This window comes from Emydura macquarii, unplaced genomic scaffold, assembly GCF_026122565.2.
Source record: "Emydura macquarii macquarii isolate MOO-44397 ecotype Brisbane River unplaced genomic scaffold, CSIRO-AGI_Emac_v2 contig_691, whole genome shotgun sequence".
In the NCBI taxonomy this organism is placed as follows: Eukaryota; Metazoa; Chordata; order Testudines; family Chelidae; genus Emydura; species Emydura macquarii.
The window spans coordinates 80859-99636 of record NW_027130828.1 but is presented as its reverse complement, the minus strand read 5'-3'; the positions used below and the strand labels follow the sequence as shown (position 1 = coordinate 99636).

The 18778-nt window shown below is 43.7% G+C and overlaps 1 protein-coding gene across 3 annotated transcripts in view; it reads left to right on the top strand.

The window, feature by feature from the left end:
* GARNL3 (GTPase activating Rap/RanGAP domain like 3) overlaps positions 1-18778 on the top strand; it is a 172118-nt gene that overhangs the window by 126993 nt on the left and 26347 nt on the right. For all 3 annotated transcript variants that reach the window (XM_067541634.1, XM_067541635.1, XM_067541636.1), the window contains 3 exons: positions 7067-7183; positions 7848-8023; positions 8376-8534. In XM_067541634.1, the coding sequence (XP_067397735.1) occupies positions 7067-7183; positions 7848-8023; positions 8376-8534 (452 nt within the window). The remainder of the gene's footprint in view (positions 1-7066; positions 7184-7847; positions 8024-8375; positions 8535-18778) is intronic.

Genomic DNA, 18778 nt, shown 5'->3' with positions numbered 1-18778 from the left:
CCCTATGTACATGTTTATAGATTGTGATCAAGTCATCCCTTATCTTTTTCTTCATTAAATTAAATAGATTAAACTCCTTGAGTCTTTCACTGTAAGACAGGTTTTCTAACTGTTTAAATCATTCCCATGGCTCTTCTTTAAATTATCTCTAATTTATCATCCTTTTTGAATTGTGAAAACCGGAACTGGATAAAGTATTCTAGCAACTGTCACACCAGTGCCACATACAGAGGTGAAATAACCGTTCCACTACTTGAGATTGCCCAGTTCATATACCCTTTTGGCCATAGCCAACACTTCCTGACCCCCACACATCACTTTGGGATCATCTAGCACTCTTTTCCAATACCTGGAGTGCAATAACAATGGACAAGTAGTTGCTGAATGTCATCCACTCTGGCTATGTGATAGAGTTTCCATCTCTACCTCCAAAATCCCTCTCCCCACTCTGCTTCAGGGGCCACTTTCTCAAGAATATTCTCAAACAAGAGGTGAACTCCTTATTGCAACAAGGAGTGATAGAACATGTCCCTCCTCAATACCAACGGATGGGCAGGGTTTTTACTCGACTTATTTCCTGGCATCCAAAAAGAAGGGTGGTTGGAAACCAAATCCTCTACCTCTGTCATCTCATTAATTTTATTTGCAAATTCAGATTTCACACGGTCACGTTGGCATCTATAATCCCATCTTGAGAAAAGGGCATGTGGTTTATGGCTCTTGACATGAATGACACCTACTTTCACGTAGACATTCATCCCACTTCTAGACACTTCCTCAGAGTCATGGTTGGCTCCAACCATTATCAGTACTGGGTGTTCCCTTTTGGAATAGTGACTGCCCCCAGAGCCTTTACAAAGATATTCTCAATAGTAGCAGCTCATGTCAAACATCCTGGTTTCATTGTCTTTCCCTGTTTTGACGACTTGCTCCCTGTCACCAAGTCCCGGCAGGAAGCCTATGCATCAACTTCTATAGCGCTATGCCTCCCCTCCTCACTGGGAGTCAGTGTAGACACCGAAAAATCTCTTCTTACCCCCACACAATCTCTGGACTTCAGCGGGGCCACCTTGAATTCTATTACCGCAAGAACATATCTGCCCAAAAACAGGTTCCAGACCATGAACAATATCATAGTTCAGGTCACAAACAATCCTTCAGTACTGGTCAAGATATGTCTGTCTCTCCTGTGTCATATGGCCTCTTGCACCTATGCTACTCCATTCGCAAGACACCACTTTCGTTGCCTTCAAACGTGGTTGCAGTTGGTAAACTCTGCAAACCACCATCCCATGAACCTCATGGTAACTGTTCTGGTCAAGGTAGCATCTTCTCTGCTATGTTGGACAAATCCTAATCCAGGTATGAGTGGGCATCTCCTTTCTCCCTTTCTCTCCTGACAGTACCATTATTACAGACGCATCATTTTTAGGTTGGGAAGCCCACCTGAGCAGCCACACAGCACAATATACCTGAACATCTCGAGAGTCCAGGATGGACATCAATATTCTGGAGTTGCGAGCAATCTGGGAGGCATGTGAGTCCTTTCTTCCATTCATCCACACTCACTATGATCTTATAATGTCATATAATGTTCTGACTATCTTCTACAACAACAAGTAGGGAAGATTGCTCTCCCTGTGTGCAGAATCAGTCAGTCCCTGGAACTGGTATATCAGCAATCTAATCACTCTTTTGGTAGCCTATCTTCCGGGGAAACAAAATGTGCTTGCAGACTCCTTCCCCAGACATTTTGCAACTGAGCACGAGTGGGAGCTCCATGACTTGGTATTGCACAATATTTTCACTCTGTGAGGAATCCCAATGAGATATCTGTTCACCTCTCAAGCAAACAGGAAATGCACCACATACTGCTCCAGAGGAACCCTAGATCACCTCTCCCAGGGCAACACTCTGCTTCTTCTTTGTTTGGACCAGTTCAACTATGTCTTCATCTGCTACCGTTCCTGTTGTGAGTTCTAATCAAAATCTGGCAGGACTGAGTACAGGCCATCCTGATCACCCCCTTCTGGCCCAGACAGTTTTGATTTCTCATTTCCTGCATGTCATCCTGACCACTGATCATCCTCCCAATGTTTCCCGTGCTCCTGACCTGGTGGAACAGCAAGATCAAAGCACCCTGATCCACATCCGCTGTACCTCAGGCCTTGGTATTTGGATGGGCATCATCCTTGGAATGTTCATGCTCCACAGCCATGCGAGACATCCTTTCCAATAGCAGAAGTATTTTACTAGAAGATGTTACCTAGCTAAATGGAAGTGCTTTTCTTCTTGGGCACATCAGAGGCATTCTCCCAGAAACTGCAGATATTCTTCTCATCTTGAACTATAGCCTGTCTTTGCAGACACCAGGCTTGCCAATCAGCTCCTTGTGAGTGCATTTGGCAGCAATCAGTATATACCATCCACCTTCTCAGGGCTACTCGGTCTTTGCACACCACTCACCAATAGATTCTGGAAAGGCCTAATCAGAACCTTCTCACCTATTCAGAAGCCTACTCCCCAGTGGGACTTAAGCCTTCTTCTCTCAGTACTCACAATGCCTCCCTTTGAACTTTTAGCTTCTTGCTCCATGTCTCCTTTCTACGAAGGTTGCTTTTCTTGAATTGTCACCTCAGCTAGAAGGATTGGTGAGCTTGGAGCGATGATGGCAAATCCTTCTTACACTGTATTTCATAAGGATAAGGTTTCTTTTAATCTACTCCCCCAATTCACTCCTAAAGTAGTTTCAGAATTTCACCTTAACCAATTGATTCACTTACCTGTGTTCTTCCCAAAACTGCACACATCCACAGAAGAATGAAGACTCCACTTCTTTGATGTTCAGCAGGCCTTGGCCTTATACCTGCAAAGAACAAAACCAATCAGGAAATCCCTGCAACTATTCATCACTATATCAGAAAAAATCAGGGGGCAGGCTATCCCCATCCAGAGAATCACCAAATGGATCTCTGGCTGCATTCTACTCTATCAGCTATTGAACCTTCCTCCACTCCTCATGGGGTAAGAGCACATTCCACCAAAGCACAAGCAACAACTCTGGAATCCCTACTGGAGGTACCTCTCCTTGGCATCTATAAAGCAGCAGCCACATGAGATTTTGTTCCACATTTATGAGATGTTATGCCCTGGTACATAATTCCTCTGCCCTCAGTCCTCCACTCAACTGTATCTTTTACATCCTTGCATTCTCCTCTGACTTAGGTACTGCTTGTCAGTCACCCACAGTGGAATATAATAGGGACCATCAATTGGAGAAGAAGGGAGTTACTGACCTGTAACTGGAGGATCTTTGAGATGCGTGGGCCTATCTGTATTCCGCTGCCCACCCTCCTTCCCCCATGCTTCAGATTTTATCTGATTCACAGTAGAGAAGGAACTGGAGAGATGGCCAGTCCACCCCACACCACCCTTTATCCCTTTGGACAGAGGCATGAGGTAAACCAGGATGCATGCACAGACCAATGGACACTACTTTCAAATTCTCTGGCTTTAGATGCATGGTGTGCATGTGTATCCCACAGTGGAATACAGATAGGAGCCTATCTCAAAGAACCTCCAATTACAGTATTTACAGTATTACAATATTTCCTCTTTCAGATAAGTTGTGAGCCCAGGATCATTACCAGGTGCTTTTCTTCTGCAATGGAATCAAGACTTCCCATATGCCTTTCTATCAATTCTCCAGATCCCCAGAATGGCATCCAAAGTCAAATGAGGGTGAGCTGCAAACATTATTGTGGCTTTCTACAGTTCAAGAAAGATTTGGCTAATAGACTTGCAGCAGATATCCATTTAAGTATCTATTCAGCTCCTAGACTGCCTGAATCTGATTTCACAGGTCAGATGCTCCATGATCAGGTACACCAGACACACAAGTCCCTTCATCTAACAACCTGGATGTTGGTTGCTTAAGTATCATAGACAGGGTCTTCCTCATTTAACCAGACATCCTTATACAGAAGAGGAAGACATCCACCAGAAGGGCTTATTTGCCAAAAAGGAAGCAGTTCTGTATGTTGGTGGGCCAACGTTAAGTTGGACCATATAGAGACTGATACTGAAGGTCCTTGACTACTTATGACATTTAAAACACTCCAATATTTTGTACAGCTCTATTGAGGTCCACCTTTCAGCAATCTCAGCTTACTATCGCCTGCCCACTTGTACTTGAGGTCTTCTCTCACACAACAGTATTGAAGTTCCCAAAGAGTATATAACATACTTAACCACCAGCCAGAGAACCTGCTTCTTCCTGGAACCTCAACATTGGGGCAGCCCACCACGTTGCTGGAGGGGAAGTCAGGACTCTGGGTCCCTGGATCCCTGAGTATTTTAAGCCTTTGAAACCGGAATGGGGCCCTAACCCCAATCTTTGAGTGCCTAGGTATACTCTTGGGGCATAGAACCTTTCTTTAGCTTCCCATTCAGAGAACAGGAACCTGCTGTCCAGCTGCCTAGCCCTCTGGATGCAGGATTGACACTTAAGACTCACAAATGCTTAATACTCCCTCACCCAGAAATTCACCTCAAGAAGTGAGCATTCTGGTTTACTATTTTAACTTGCTCAGGAGTCTTGTAGCAGTTGTGAAGCATTTAGCACACACAGAGACACTTTGTCCAGAGTTTAACACAATTGCTCTTATTCATATAGATCACAAGACTATACAGATCATACAATATAATAAACCTTACATGCATCTCTATTTAATGGCTTACTCTTTCCTTGGGAAGGGACCATCTAGGCTCAGGAAAACAGGCAAGACCCCTCTCTCATGGAGGCCCTTACGTACTTAGTTGCATCTCTTCCTGAACTGGAGACAAAATAGCCCAAGATCTAGACAAATCAGGTCATCCCTGTTTATACTTTTAGCTCCCTTTGTCAGATGATGTCCTTGCCATCTTCCCCACAGGACCAGAGATTTCTGCCTGGTGACTTTGTTGTCAAGGCGACCTCTCTCCTGAAAAACCAGTTCTCCTGGGTAGGAGCTATCTTACTATCAATCTTTGGAATTTCAGCACAATATGGAGGAAAATGGCAATAAAGAAAGCAAAAGGCTGCATATTTAAAATGGAATTCGCAGCTTTGTAAAGGTACATAGGAAGGGTTCATAATCTCACACAGAATTCATAGTTTTGTACAGGAGATTCCTAAATCATCACATGCTTCACCAGAGCTCAGATTGCATCTTCTGCCTGCTTCAGAAATATGCCAGTTTCCTAAATCTGCAAGATGGAGAAGTGGAGTAATCTCCTGACCTTTGTCAAACATTATGCATTGTACTTAGCTGCCAGGGCAGATGCCAAGTTCAGGAGAGCAGTTCTACCGCCACTGTTTGACTGGTGCAATGATGCTCTTGATCCCATCATCCAGAGTGGGTTACTACTTGCCAGTCACCTAAAGTGGGATTCACACTGACACAGATTCAAGAAAAGAAAGAACAATTATTTACGGTACAGTAACGTGGTTCTTTAAAATGATACCTTTGTGGCTCCCATCCATGCTTTTGGAGTCCTCTTCTAACACCAGCTTCAAATTGCCAGGGAACTGGGGGAGGAATTCTGCCCTTAATACCCTTGGATGGGAACACAAAGAGGCACAGGGTGCATGTACAGCCCCAATGGACACTGCTATTCAAAAGGCTCCAGTCTTGCACTCAGGAGGTGCATGCACACCTATAGAGGCATCCATACTGACACCATTTTGAAGCCAGAGTTGCCATAGGATAAGTAATCATTCTGTCTCTCTCTCTCTCTTTCTCTCTGTATGTGTATGCTGCACTTGTGGATGGACAGGATGCCTCCTGTTGCCCCTATTTTTGGATGTTGGCCACCCCGGTAGGGCCCAGTGGGGCAGGGAGAAGGGACCTAAGCACACCCTCTATTCCAGGTCCAAACCCAGGGGCCCTAATACGAGCAGCTATGCGCTGCTCACAGTGCTTCTTGCTGCAATTTTCCCCTGGACTACTTTCCCTCTCTGCCCTTTCAGCTTCTGGGGTTCCCCCCCCCCTCTCTTCTTGGGTAGGGTCTCCTCCAATCCTTCTGCCCAGGGGAGTCTCTGAGGCCCGTTCCCCCCTTTTGGCAGGCTCCTTTTCCCATCAAGCTTCTGTATCTTTGAGCCAGGGGTTTGGCAGGGAAGCCTCCCTCCAAGCATTGCCTTTCACCTGGTTCTTTGGTCTTTCTTCTGTTACTGCACTCCAACACTCCCACTAGTGCCTCCTTCCTCTCACACTGTGGCTGGCTGGGGCAGGGGTTTTTTATCCGGTCCCTAAAAGGGCCTTGATTGGCTCTAGGTGCGCTAATTAACCTATGGTAACTTCCCATCAGTCCACAGGGAACAAAGCACTGATCATTCTAGGGTTTATATACCTCCCTTCTACCACTCTCCAGCTGCCCCCAACTCTGCTATCTCAGTATAGATGGATGGATGGAATATGAATCATTTGGCATAACTGTGTTTAAATTATCACGAGTTTTAAGTCTCATTAGGAGAACAAACTCAGTCTGCCTCAGGGAGATTTTCAAACGGTCATGGATCCAGTAAATTTAGACTCAGTTGGATTATTTCCACACAGAGAGCTAATGATTTACTCTTGTGTGCTAATTTGCAGTAGTTCTTTGTGTGTTAGTTTTCATTGTGTTGTAATAATCCTGGTCTTATTTTATTTCAAAGTTCTCACTTTGTTTTCCATTGCAGCACCAGATGCAGGGAAACCTGTCCTATTGATTTGAAGACACTTTTGTTCTCTTGAATGGCTGCCGTTTCCAGATTTAATTTCATACCATGACAGATGATGCTAGTTCTACTCATCAGCTCAGGAGCGCTCAGTCTGGTAGCAGGATTGCATAACCTAAGCAGAATTCACAGACATTTTTTCCTTCCTAGCATATTTGCACTCATCTCGAAACAAGACTGGAAAGAATTGCCTCTTATTTTCATGATTTTGGCTCTGTGTGTACAGATTTGACATTTATTCTGTTTGGGAATGTTAGTTTCATTCTTTATTTTAATGTGCTGTTTCCCTGGCTCTCCCCGACCTGACAGGGAAGGACTCTCGTCTTCTTGTCTTCAGAATGAGTGCTGTACGAAAAGGCATAGAAGCAAAGCAGATGGCAAAAAGCAAATATGACTGCAGAGAAAATAAACTTGAGAAAACAAAAGGTGACTTGATTCTCATTGTCAAAAGACCCAATTAGGGCACTGGATCAGAAGCTGTAGAAGGTCCTTTTGACTCCCTTGGAAATGTTACAACAACCGACCCTTAATTCATTCCTCTGGACAGTGGATTTGAAATCCTGTGTTAGATTGTATGTGAAAATAAATTTGGACTAATCCCAATTCCCATTTGTGCTCTTCACAAAAATACCACATGACTTGGTAGGTAGTTTTTCCCTAGGAGACATTCTGGAGCAGAATAGCTAGATATATTGCAAGCAGAATTAAAGGACTCGGGCAGAGCTGTGTATGGAGGCCCAGGACTGGAATAATAGGGCAATGATGCAGGTCAGACTTTAGGTGCACTGGCAGAGTTGTATGAGTTCCTAATCCTGGAAATAGCAGGGGTGTCACATCTTATTGTTTAGTTGTATTGGCAAAACTGAAAGCATTTCTAGGTGGGAAGCAACAGAATTTTATTGAGCAGGATTGAGATGTACACTTCCCATGGTATAAGCCTATGCATTTAGTCATTCACTTCAATAAGAAATTATTCATTTGCATATTTTAGAGGGTGAAAAAATTATTAGGTTTCACTTTACAAGGAAGTATGTGGACTCCGTGTGTGTGTTTCTTGAAGGGAATGTTAATAGGTACATTATCTCTTTAGGCTGCCATTTGTATGCCATTAATACTCATCACAGCATTGAACTGAGGATTGTTGTTGCTATTCGGAACAAACTGCTCCTCATCACAAAGAAATACAATCAAGGCAACAGTTTAACCAGTGTCTCTTTGATGTCACCCATGTCTAAATCACCAGTGGAGGAATTCCAGTACATCAGGGTATGCTTGAATCAGATCACTAAAAATTATCTTTTCTCACACTGGGCAGTGTTGACATTTGGTTCTGGAGGGGGACACATCTTGCCTTCCTAAACCCCGGTATTTGTTCAGGTGAGAGGCCCAACCATGGTGATGAGAAATCCCACTATAGATACTTTAACAGAAATCCTCCATTTTTTTTAAATTGGGTTCTTGTTCACTAATGAAACATTTGTGTGCAGCTTGTCTGCCCTCTAGCACAGCTCATTGGGCACCACCTGTAGTACAAACTATTATTTCCAGTGAGAATATGAAAAGTAAAAGAATTCCTCTAATTTATTTCCATCTTAATCTGATGTCATTTACATTACAGGAGATTTGTCTTTCTGACCCTCCAGTGATCATGACTCTGGTGGATGGACCTACTGGAGACAATGACAATATGATCTGTGTAGCATATCGGCATCAGTTTGATTTAGTTAATGAGAGTACTGGGGAGTCCTGCAAGTTACATCATGTTGAAGCAAGCAGGGTAAGTTCTCAGCATTAGAACAGAGTTTGTTAGTGTAATTATACCTAGCACCATAAAGATGTATAGCTGTTCTTGAGCCTGCAGCAGCCTATGCCAAGTTTAGGCTTGAAATCAGATGAAGGTTTCTAACCATCAGAAGAGTGAAGTTCTGGAACAGCCTTCCTAGAGGAGAGGTGAGGGAAAAAATCTAACTTGTTTTAAGACTGAGCTCGATAAGTTTATGGAGGGATGTTATGTTGAGATGGGCCACATCCCGTTGTAGGCAATCTGCAACTGCTAGTAGCAAATATCCCAACAGCCGGAGCTGGGGCTAGATGGGGAAGGCTCTGAGTTACTACAGAGAACTCTTTCCCAGGTGTCTGGCTGGTAGATATTGTCCATGTGCCCACGGTCCAGCTGTTTGCCATATTTGAGATCAGGAAAGAATTTCCCCCTAAATGAGACTGGCAGACACCTTGAGGGTTTTTCGCTTTTCTTTGCAGCAGGGGCATGGTCACTTGCTGGTTTAAACTAAAGTAAATGGTGGATTCTCTGTAACTTGAAGACCTTGAAATTATGATTTGAGGACTTCAGTAACTCATCCAGTGGTTATAGGTCTATTACAGGAGTGGCTGTGTGATGTTCTCTGGCTTGTTATGTGCTGGAGGTGAGACTAGATGACCATGATGGTCCCTTCTGACCTTAGAGTCTATGAGACCTAAGGCTAATTTCTCACAACAGCGCATCTGTTACCCAGTTTCAGGACACCCTCTCTCTTACTGAGATTGTGGGTAAACAGAAAAGGCAGTTTTCTCCTCCCTCCTCAATAGGCAACAGTCCATGGATATAGAAATCACATAGAACTTATACAGTTGCTTTTGTAAGATTAGTACAATATCATTCCTTCTATTGTCATATGGAACTATCAGCCACAGTGCTATCTTTTTGGAAGTCACCATTAATTGTTTTTCTGTCAAGATTCAGTGCATCCAAGAAGGCATTATTTTGCTGTTAGACTGTAGTAGCTGCAATTCTGTGTACAGCTCTTAAAACAATCAAAGCAGGTAATATCAGCCCTGATGTTATGGCTTATTAAATACCAACCACAACTGCCTAAAACTACTACTTATTCTTGGAGTATTGCATAATCATTTCTTAATTCAAGAAATGGCTTTTAGTTTTATCTAAGAAATCGCTGCCCAGTGGAATACTGAAATGGGGAAATAAGCAGAATCAACGTTGTATTTCCAGTGGCCAAAATGTTCTAACTTGGTTGCCTGAAGTTAGGCATCTAAATTAATGGTCTGATTTTTCAGAAGTTTTGAGTACCCAGAATTCCTATTGATTTCTGTTCCTGGGATGCTCAGTATCTCTGAAAATCAAACAATTTTTATTTGTGTCTAAATGTGTATGTAGGTACCAGGCTTTAGATACCCAAGTTTGAATATTTTGGCAGTCTGTTTATACTGACAGTGTTGCTCAAAAATCAGATAAATGAATTCTCTTCTATTCTTATGGTTCTTGATGGTTTTATTTAATTTACTTTTTGTTTTATTTTTTACCTTTTACATTTTTGAATGAATTTAGTGATGATGAAAGGGACCAGGTTTGAGAGTCTTGAAAACTGAGCAGGACAGCATGGACAGTTGCAATGCAAGCTTCCCCATATGGCCTTGCCAGTTTTCCTCAACCCTGATCTGGAGAAGCTATGTCTAGGGAAGAGAGAGGACTTCATTAATCATCATCCATTCAGTCACTGCTCTCTTGGCTGAGGCTACCAACAAGGTTGCTAATTAGCACCAATTATGGTGGTTATTTTTGGGATGTGGACACTGACCTCTGAGAATTGGACTGATGCCCACCAAATCATTTCACTTAGATCACGAAATCACTACAGATCTGGGATAGGTCTGAATAGGTGGTGTGTGTGTGTGTTGTGGCAAATTGGCCGTGCTGCTATACTGGGTCTCACACTTTTCCCTCTTGTAGTGGGTCAGGGTGCTGTCTCTTGCCCCTGTTTCTGGGCATCAGCCACTACGCTAGTGCCCAGGGGAAGGGACCCAGTCCTGCCTCTACTCCAGGTCCCAGCCCAGGGCCCTGTGAATAGCAGCTGTGCACTGCGGACAGTGCTTGAAGCTGTGACACTTTCCCCTGGGCTACTTCCCATTCTACCCCTTCAGCTTCTTGGGCTTTCTGCCCTCTCTCCCCTTGGGCAGGGTCCATCTTGGTCCTCCTGCCAGGGGAATCCATCCATCTCATTTTCCTTTATAGCAGGGTGCTTTCCTCAGGCCTCTGTGTCTGGAAAGTTCCTCTGCTCTGCTTGAGCAGAGTTTCCTCTCCCCAGTCTCTATACCTTCGAGCTAGGGATTTGGGAGGAAAGTCTCTCACCCAGAATTCACCTTCACCTGGTGCTCTGGTCAGTTACAGCACTCCTCCAAAACTACAACCAGCTTTCCTCACTCTCACACCTGTCTGGCTGGAGCAGGGATTTTTATTAGGTGTCTGGCAGGGCTTTGATTAGCCCCAGGTGCTCTAATTGACCTGTAGTAACTTCTCAGTCCACAGGGAACAAGACTAATAATTCTGGGGCTTATATACCTCCCATCTATCAGTCTCCTGTTGCCCTCTGACTCTGCTGTATCACAGATATACAGTAGAACCTCAAAGATACAAACACTGGAGTTACAAACTGACTGGTCAACCGAGCACCATGTGAAACTGGAAGTAAGCACTCAGGCAGCAACAGGGGGGTGGGGATAAGGGGGAGGGGGAGGGGAAGCAAGCACAGTAATATACTGTGCCTGTATTGCATCTTAAAGGTCATCACATCTGGGTTTCCTAGCCTCAACTCCACTTGCCATGTGAAGGGTAGCCACTGACAGGTAGAGGGTGAAGATGCTGAGGTTCACAGACACTATTGCAAGTCCTTGCAGCCAGCCCAAGGCAGCCTGACTGGAACATGCAGAGCAGAAGCATCCCCTTCCCCCTCAGGAGGGAGACAGGAGACCGAGTTGCTGAGAGCTGCAGCTGTTGCAGCCAAATCCTGGTCTGGAGTGGGAGCCAGAGGCTGCACTCTGGAGGAGTTTAAAGGGCCACAGCCTGTGCACCAATGTGACCCAAGCTTTGCCCATGGTTCCACTCCTGGGTCGCGGCTGCACCTCTGGGAGTGCAAGGGGTAGGGGAGAGAGGGAGGGGTGCTGGCAGCGGGCTGGGGCCAATCCCTTGCCACATGCTGACTCTGGAGTGCAGTAGGCAGTGCACAGAGCAGGGTGAGCCCTGGGGAGAGGTGGCTGAGGGCTGTGGCCAAGAATGCAAGATGGGCCTCCCTAGTTCAGCCCAAAGGCAAAAACCGGAATAGGGCAGGGAGCTGCTTGCAAACCAGGCAGTGGTGCCAGGTGCCACCTTTGCAGTGATCTCTCCCAACCACAGCTGGAAGACACTGACAGAAGAGTACTGTACCGTAATGTTTTGTTCAGAGTTACGAACATTTCAGAGTTACAAACAACCTCCATTCCCGAGGTGTTTGGGAAACATATATGGAAATATATATACAGAAGAATCTCAAAGATCATGCGGTTCTGCTGTGTATATGTTTCCATATCCTCTTTATCAACTGCCTGAGCAATACAGACCCACTAAACAAGAATATAAATGTCCAGTATAGTCTCTTGTGAGGCTGTTTGGCTAAAGGATAGCTGAGGAGACATTGCTCGTGAAGTTGATTTTTAACAACGTTAAAATCTTCTTATTCATTAATCTAGTAATATGATCTGGAAAGTATTTGTCTAATATAATGTAGTGCATCTAAGGGTTTCATACCATGCTCATCACCATACTGATTCCAGTCCAGTATCCGTTATAACTAGTTTATAGTTTTGATTGTGCTGCTTACAGAATTTCATGATTCCTTATTACATACTGCACACCACCAATAATTCAAATTTTATTTTTATATAATTTCAGCAGATAAAATCTGTTCATTTTAAAGCTTTTTTATCTATTTTACATTTTCACTGTTATGCATAATTATGGGATTTTTTGATTATCAATGTAAATATTCAGAGTTGTGGAAAATTATGGGGGTCAGACGATATTTAATGACAAAAGATGTTGAGATTCAAAAAGCTAAAGCTCTATAAACTGTTAAAACAAATTTGTATATTTTTACGTGTGAAGCTGACAAAGACTACGTCTTCACTGACGGCGGCAAATTCGCCGCGGTCAGATCGACTTATCTGGATTGACTGAGTGGTCAGTGAAGACCCGCTCAGTCAATCCAGAAATTGACGTATTAAGACCACCTTCTCAAGTGGTGTAGCGCTGTGTCAATGGGAACATGGTTCCCATCGGCGCAGTGCAGTGAACACTGAGCGCAGACCAGAAGCACAGAGGTCGACGGGAGTTACGCAATTTTTTGCATAGTTTGCGTAACTCGGGTCGACTGCCGCCGAATCTCCGAGGTAAGTGAAGACAAGCCCAAAGTAAATAGTCTTAAATCAAAAGATTATACCTGTTTTTACTATTTGTTTGCTAGTCCATTTGTAATAAGCCTAATTCAAAAATCTAAATCACCAGATTTTGACTGTAGTAATTTCTCAAGCAGCATTTTTCTTACTTTGCCTGTCTGTAAATTTCAATTATTATTGATGGAAATATATTTTCATTGGTTTGTGTCCAAGCCTATTTATGGGCATTCCAGATTCTGAATTTAGTTGCAAAGGATCAGTTGAGGGTTGCAGTCTAAGAATTTCTGTAGCCCATACTTTGTAAAATTTTCCACTTTCTCCAGTGTCCATTTTCTCTCATTCCAATTCTCAGATTCTTGATTGTTGTCCTATTTTCCAGCGCATCAAATCTGTACAGTAATGCTTTATTTTCATGTATAAATTCATTAAACCTGGAACAACTGCCAAATTGATCTCCTTCTTGTTTTTAAATAAAATTCCTGAGAGGGAAGGTGGGCGCTTACAGTCTTTCCAGCCTGCCAGTAATGGTGTGGAATGTTGGGTTTCTTTATTTGATGTTTGAAAAAGTTAGCGTGTTAGAGCTGGCATTTTTAGCATTGCGGTGTGGTTCAGCCAGCTCTACTGAAATACAGCCTATTTCTTCCTTGAATGCTGGTCCCTATGTATATTCCACTGTTGGTACACATGTGCTCCATGTGCCTGAGACTGGAGATTTCTAGCAAGTAGTATCTGTTGGTCAACACCTGTGCAGTTGCTTCCCCCATGGTCCGTACCAGTTCCTTCTTTGACTTCACACGGTCTGATTAGGAATCCTCCAGTGTCCAGAACTGATCCTCTTAGGAATTCTTATCTGTAAATATTTAAAATGTTTATATTGTTAGTTGTTATTAGATAGATAAGTAGTTTGTAAATTAGAATCCCCACCCTGAGAAATCCTCTGTCAGTCCAAGATTTAGATTATAACCACACTGCCAGGCTTCAAGAATTGTGTTTTGTGCCCCAACTCCTTTTTGGTCAGTGACAACCACCAGCGCTGCTTCTACTGCTTCAAAGAACCTTATATCTCCACTAAGTGCCAGATTCTGCTGCTCTTTTCCCAGATGAATGTGGCAGGCACAAGAACTCCAACTTCAGAAGCATCTAATGGAGCACATTGTGAGGCCTCAATCAGATCCAGGCAAGGAAGAACTCTGTACATTGCCTGAGACGTTGAGGAATGCACCTCGTAGTTCAAGGTCTTACTCTGGAGCGGGTGTGGCTAAAAGAAAGGACCCTTTGTCCGGGCCTTCTCACAAGAGTAAGAGGCACTCCTGTAAACATAAAAGAACTCCTACTAGATCTTCTAAGAGAAGAGATCCCTCCCTGACCCCATCCAGGTCAGCTAAGTCTTCATGCCCAGGATACAAGGACATACTACGGCCTAAGCCAAAAGTCAAAAGAGCAAGAAATTCTCCCCACATCATTATTAACAGTGACCTCAATACTGGGTAAAACAAAGCACCAAGAGCCAAAGGACTGTGAAGCATCAGTACCAGCAATAATCATGTGGTTGGAGGCTCCATCAGTGGTGGTACTACCATAACCCTGGGAAAAAACACTGACTACCAAGAGTTCCATTAAATTGACTCCAGTGGTCCAGGGTGACAATACTCAGCTTTCTAAGGTTCCTACATCACATCAGAGGATATCTTCTTCATCCTACATCCGTAGTTCTCCCCATTGTTGGGACCAATGCTCGCCAGGGAAATTCTAATGCCAGAGAGAAGCTCATGTCTCATTCCATCCATTAGCTTTGGCTTCCTGCCAGCAGTACCGATGACACTGCTGATGGAACCTAACCTTTTCATCTTCCAGAGAGTTATATGTTTCAGTGGAATTATCTTCCCCTCCACTGAGAGAGTTCTGTCCAGACAGAGGTTTGAGAGCCTCTTACTACCAGTCCAGTAAGGACCACTCTCATCAGGACTGATGGTACCATATGCACTGTCTTGGGGACCATCACAACCTACTTGCGACTTTATTTGCTCTCATATTGGCTTTACTTGGGGCTATGGGACCCATATATGTTACACTTCGAGACTGTGCAATCCGATAAGGAGTCATACCACCTCTGTCCCGCAGGGGATCAACTAGAGCCTCCTAAACCTGTGGAGGAGGAAGACAGATTGGATCCACCAGTACCAACAGTTATTCTTCTTCACATGATGAAGTGAGTGCAACAACCTTGCTTTCTCCTCTGGATGACAATAAATATTTCCAAGAGCTATGTCAGAGAGTAGCAGAAGAGCTCCATGTCCCCTTAGAGGAGATCTAGTACTTACAGCTCAAGCTCTTGGACAACCTACAGGGTCTAGCCCAATGGCACTCCCATTTCACAAGGCCATACTGGAACCAGCAAGAACTGTACAGTACATGCCAGCCATGTGTGTCCTTACCACTACAAGGGTAGAAAAGCAGTACTTTGCCCTGGCTAAGGGAGCAGCGTTCTTTTTCTCCCACCCTGCCCCAAACTTCCTAGTCATCCAAGTAGCCACAGAAAAGCCCAGAGAGCAACATCCAAGGACCACCTCTATGACAAGGAGGGTAAACATTTAGACATCTTAAGGAGAAAAGTATTCCAGCCTCAATTTAGAATCCCCAGCTATCAAGCCTTGCTAGCAAAATATGATATTTTACATCTATTCTAAATTCAGGGCTTTTAAAGAGAAGTGCCCCAAGAGGCTAGGATCCAATTTCAAGCCTTTATCAGTGAAGGCATATTGGTGGCAAGAACCTCACTACAAATCACAGTCAACTCTGCTCATAGTGTTTTAAGATCCATGGTGAACAGCTACAGTGCTGCATTGGGAATCCTGGCTACACTCTTTGGAGCTCCCTAGGAGGTATAGAACACTTGTACAGTAATTAACTCAATCTTTTCCACCAGCAGATAAATTAATCTTTACATTCGCTAAAGGATTCCAGGGCAACGCTCCACTTCCTGGGTATAAATACCAGCCCTGAAGAGGAAGTACCATAAGCTGAGGCTACGCTCTTACGAGTCATCTCACAAATGGCAGAGGATACAAAAGTCTAGATACACTGCCCCTTCCACCTCTACTGCAGCTACACAACCTCACTCCCAATCAGAAGATACTTTTGATGGCACACTCAAAATCTGTGAACCAGTTTTGATGCCATATCCACCCAACTCCCAGATTTGCTTTGGTGGATGCCTTAGCATGATTTCCCCAGAATTGGAAGGCAATAACAATGGACAAATAGCTGCTTGATATTATCCACCGGCTACACATTGAGTTCCCCTCTCCACCCTTTCCAAAACTCCTTTCCCTGTCCTTCTTCAGGGACCACTCTCATGAGGATATCCTCCTTCAGGAGGTAGAATCCCTCCTACAGCAGAGCGGGTACCTCTTCAGCATCAAGGAAAGGAGTTTTACTCCACATATTTTCTTGTCCCCAAAAAGACAGACCCATCTTTGACCTTCAGTGACTCAATATCTTTATTTGCAAGGTAAAATTCTGCATGGTCACATTGGCATAACATCCCTAGTAAAAGACGTATGGTTTACAGCTCTCTACATCGATATTCACCTGTCCCAAGGAAGATTCCTCAGATTTTTAGTGGGCCACAAGCACTATCTCAAAGACTTTAAGGCAAGAATGGACCATTGTGATCATCCAGTCTGACCATCTACATATTGCATGCCACAGATCCTCACCCACCCCAATCCTTTAATAGACCCATAACTTCCAGCTGAGTTATTGAAGACCTCAAATCTTCATTTTAAAACTTCAAATTACAAAGAATCCACCATTTACTCTAACTCAAACTAGCAAGTGACCCATTGCCCACACTGCAACAGAAGGCCAACCCCTCCCCTCTTCTACCCTCTCCCTCTTCCCCCCAGGGTCTCTGACAATCAGACCTGGGGAAAAATTCTTTCCTGACCCCAGATATGGTAATGAGTTAGATCTTGAGCATATTGGCATGATCCACCAGCCAGACACCTGGGAAAGAATTATCTTTAGTAACTCAGAGCCCTTTCCATCTAGAGTCCCATCTATGGCCATCTAGTCTTGGGCTGTGGGGTTATAAAATTTCAGTATAGACACTGGGGTGCAGGCTGGAGTCTGGGCTCTGAGACTTAACCCCCGTCGCGGGATCTCAGAGCCTAAGCTACAGCCTGAGCCCCAATGTCTACACAAAACAATTTGGCCATGCCGTGGGTCTTTTATTGCAGTGTAGACATATCTAGTAGGGCCTACAGTAGTCTCCGCTTTAACCAGTTTCTTACCCACTTTTTTGATTCTCATATTAATCCACCATTAATCTGCTCCAATTTAATTAATAATTTCCCATGTGAAACTATATCAAATGCTTTACTGAAATTAAAGGTAGATTAGATCTACTGCATTTCCTTTATCCAGAAAATCAGTTATCTTCTTGAAGAAAGACATCAGGTTGGTCTGGCACAATCTATCTTTTGTAATGTCATATTGTATTTTATCCCAATTACCATTTACCTCCATGTTTTTAATTACTCTTTCAAAATTTGTTCTAAAAGCTTGCATACAATTTAGGTCAAACTAACAGGCCTACAGTTTCCCAGATCACTTTTTTTCCTTTCTTAAATATAGATACTGTATTTGCGATTCTCCAGTCATAGGATACAACCCCCAAATTTACAGATTGATTCAAAATCCTTGCTATTAGGCTTGCAATTTCATGTGCCAGTTTTTTTAATATTCTTGAATGGAGATTATCCAAGCCCTCCGATTTGGTCCTATTAAGCTGTTTGAGTTTGGCTTCCACCTCACATGTGGTCATTTCTGTTTCCATATCCTCATTCTCATTAGTTACCCTGCTGCTGTCCCCAAACTCCTCTTTACTCTTAAAAACTGAGGCAAAATATTCATTTAGGTGTTAGGCCCTCCCTAAATTAACTTTAATCCCCATTCTGCCCTCAGTGTTTAGTGGTCTGACTACTTTTTTCTTTTTCTTTTAATTTATATGCCTAAAGAACCTTTATTTTGCTGCATCCCTTCTTTTATTTCTTGTAAGTGTTCTGCTCTCTCTTAATAATCTGTTTGAGCTGCTTGTTCATCCAGTTTGGTCTGCAATCCTTCCCTACAAATTTTTTCCCTTTGCTTGGGATGCAGGGTTTTTTTGCATTGGTGTACCGATTTCTTATTTGTTTCTGCTTGGCCTTGTCCAGATTCTTCACCTGATTAAATCATTTTATGGTGATATTGCCTACCTGACTCTTAGTCATTAGTATTAGCACTGTCTTTCCTCTTGTTGTCCATTCTCCTGTCCTCTCCAAGAGGCTTAATAGAAGTGTTTTCTATAGTAATTGCACATCTCTGACTGGAAAGTTCTACTATCTGGATGACTGACTTATTACAGTCACATAGCACTGACCTTGTCACTGACCCTTCTCCTACCATCCCTGGGAGTCTCTGTCACTATAGAGGAGTCCACTCTAACTCTGACCCAGACTATACTTAATAGGAGCGACCATTAAAGTCCCTGTAGACCTGGGAGTGGTCCCTGACGTGAGCCTCTCCCAAGCATTTCAGGTAGCTAGAGTATGGATCACTCAGGGACATAGTGCTGAGGGATGCCTCAGTTACCAGGCTTCAAGCCCTGTGCCTCCTGCAACAAGGCTATGTCCCTGAGTGATCCACACTTTAGCTGCCTGGTTTACAGAGTCTTTAAGCTTCATATGAAGAAGGACCAGGAAGCCAGGCTGAAGTTTTTACTCATGGAGGAGACACTGAGACCTTCCTCCGAGCCGG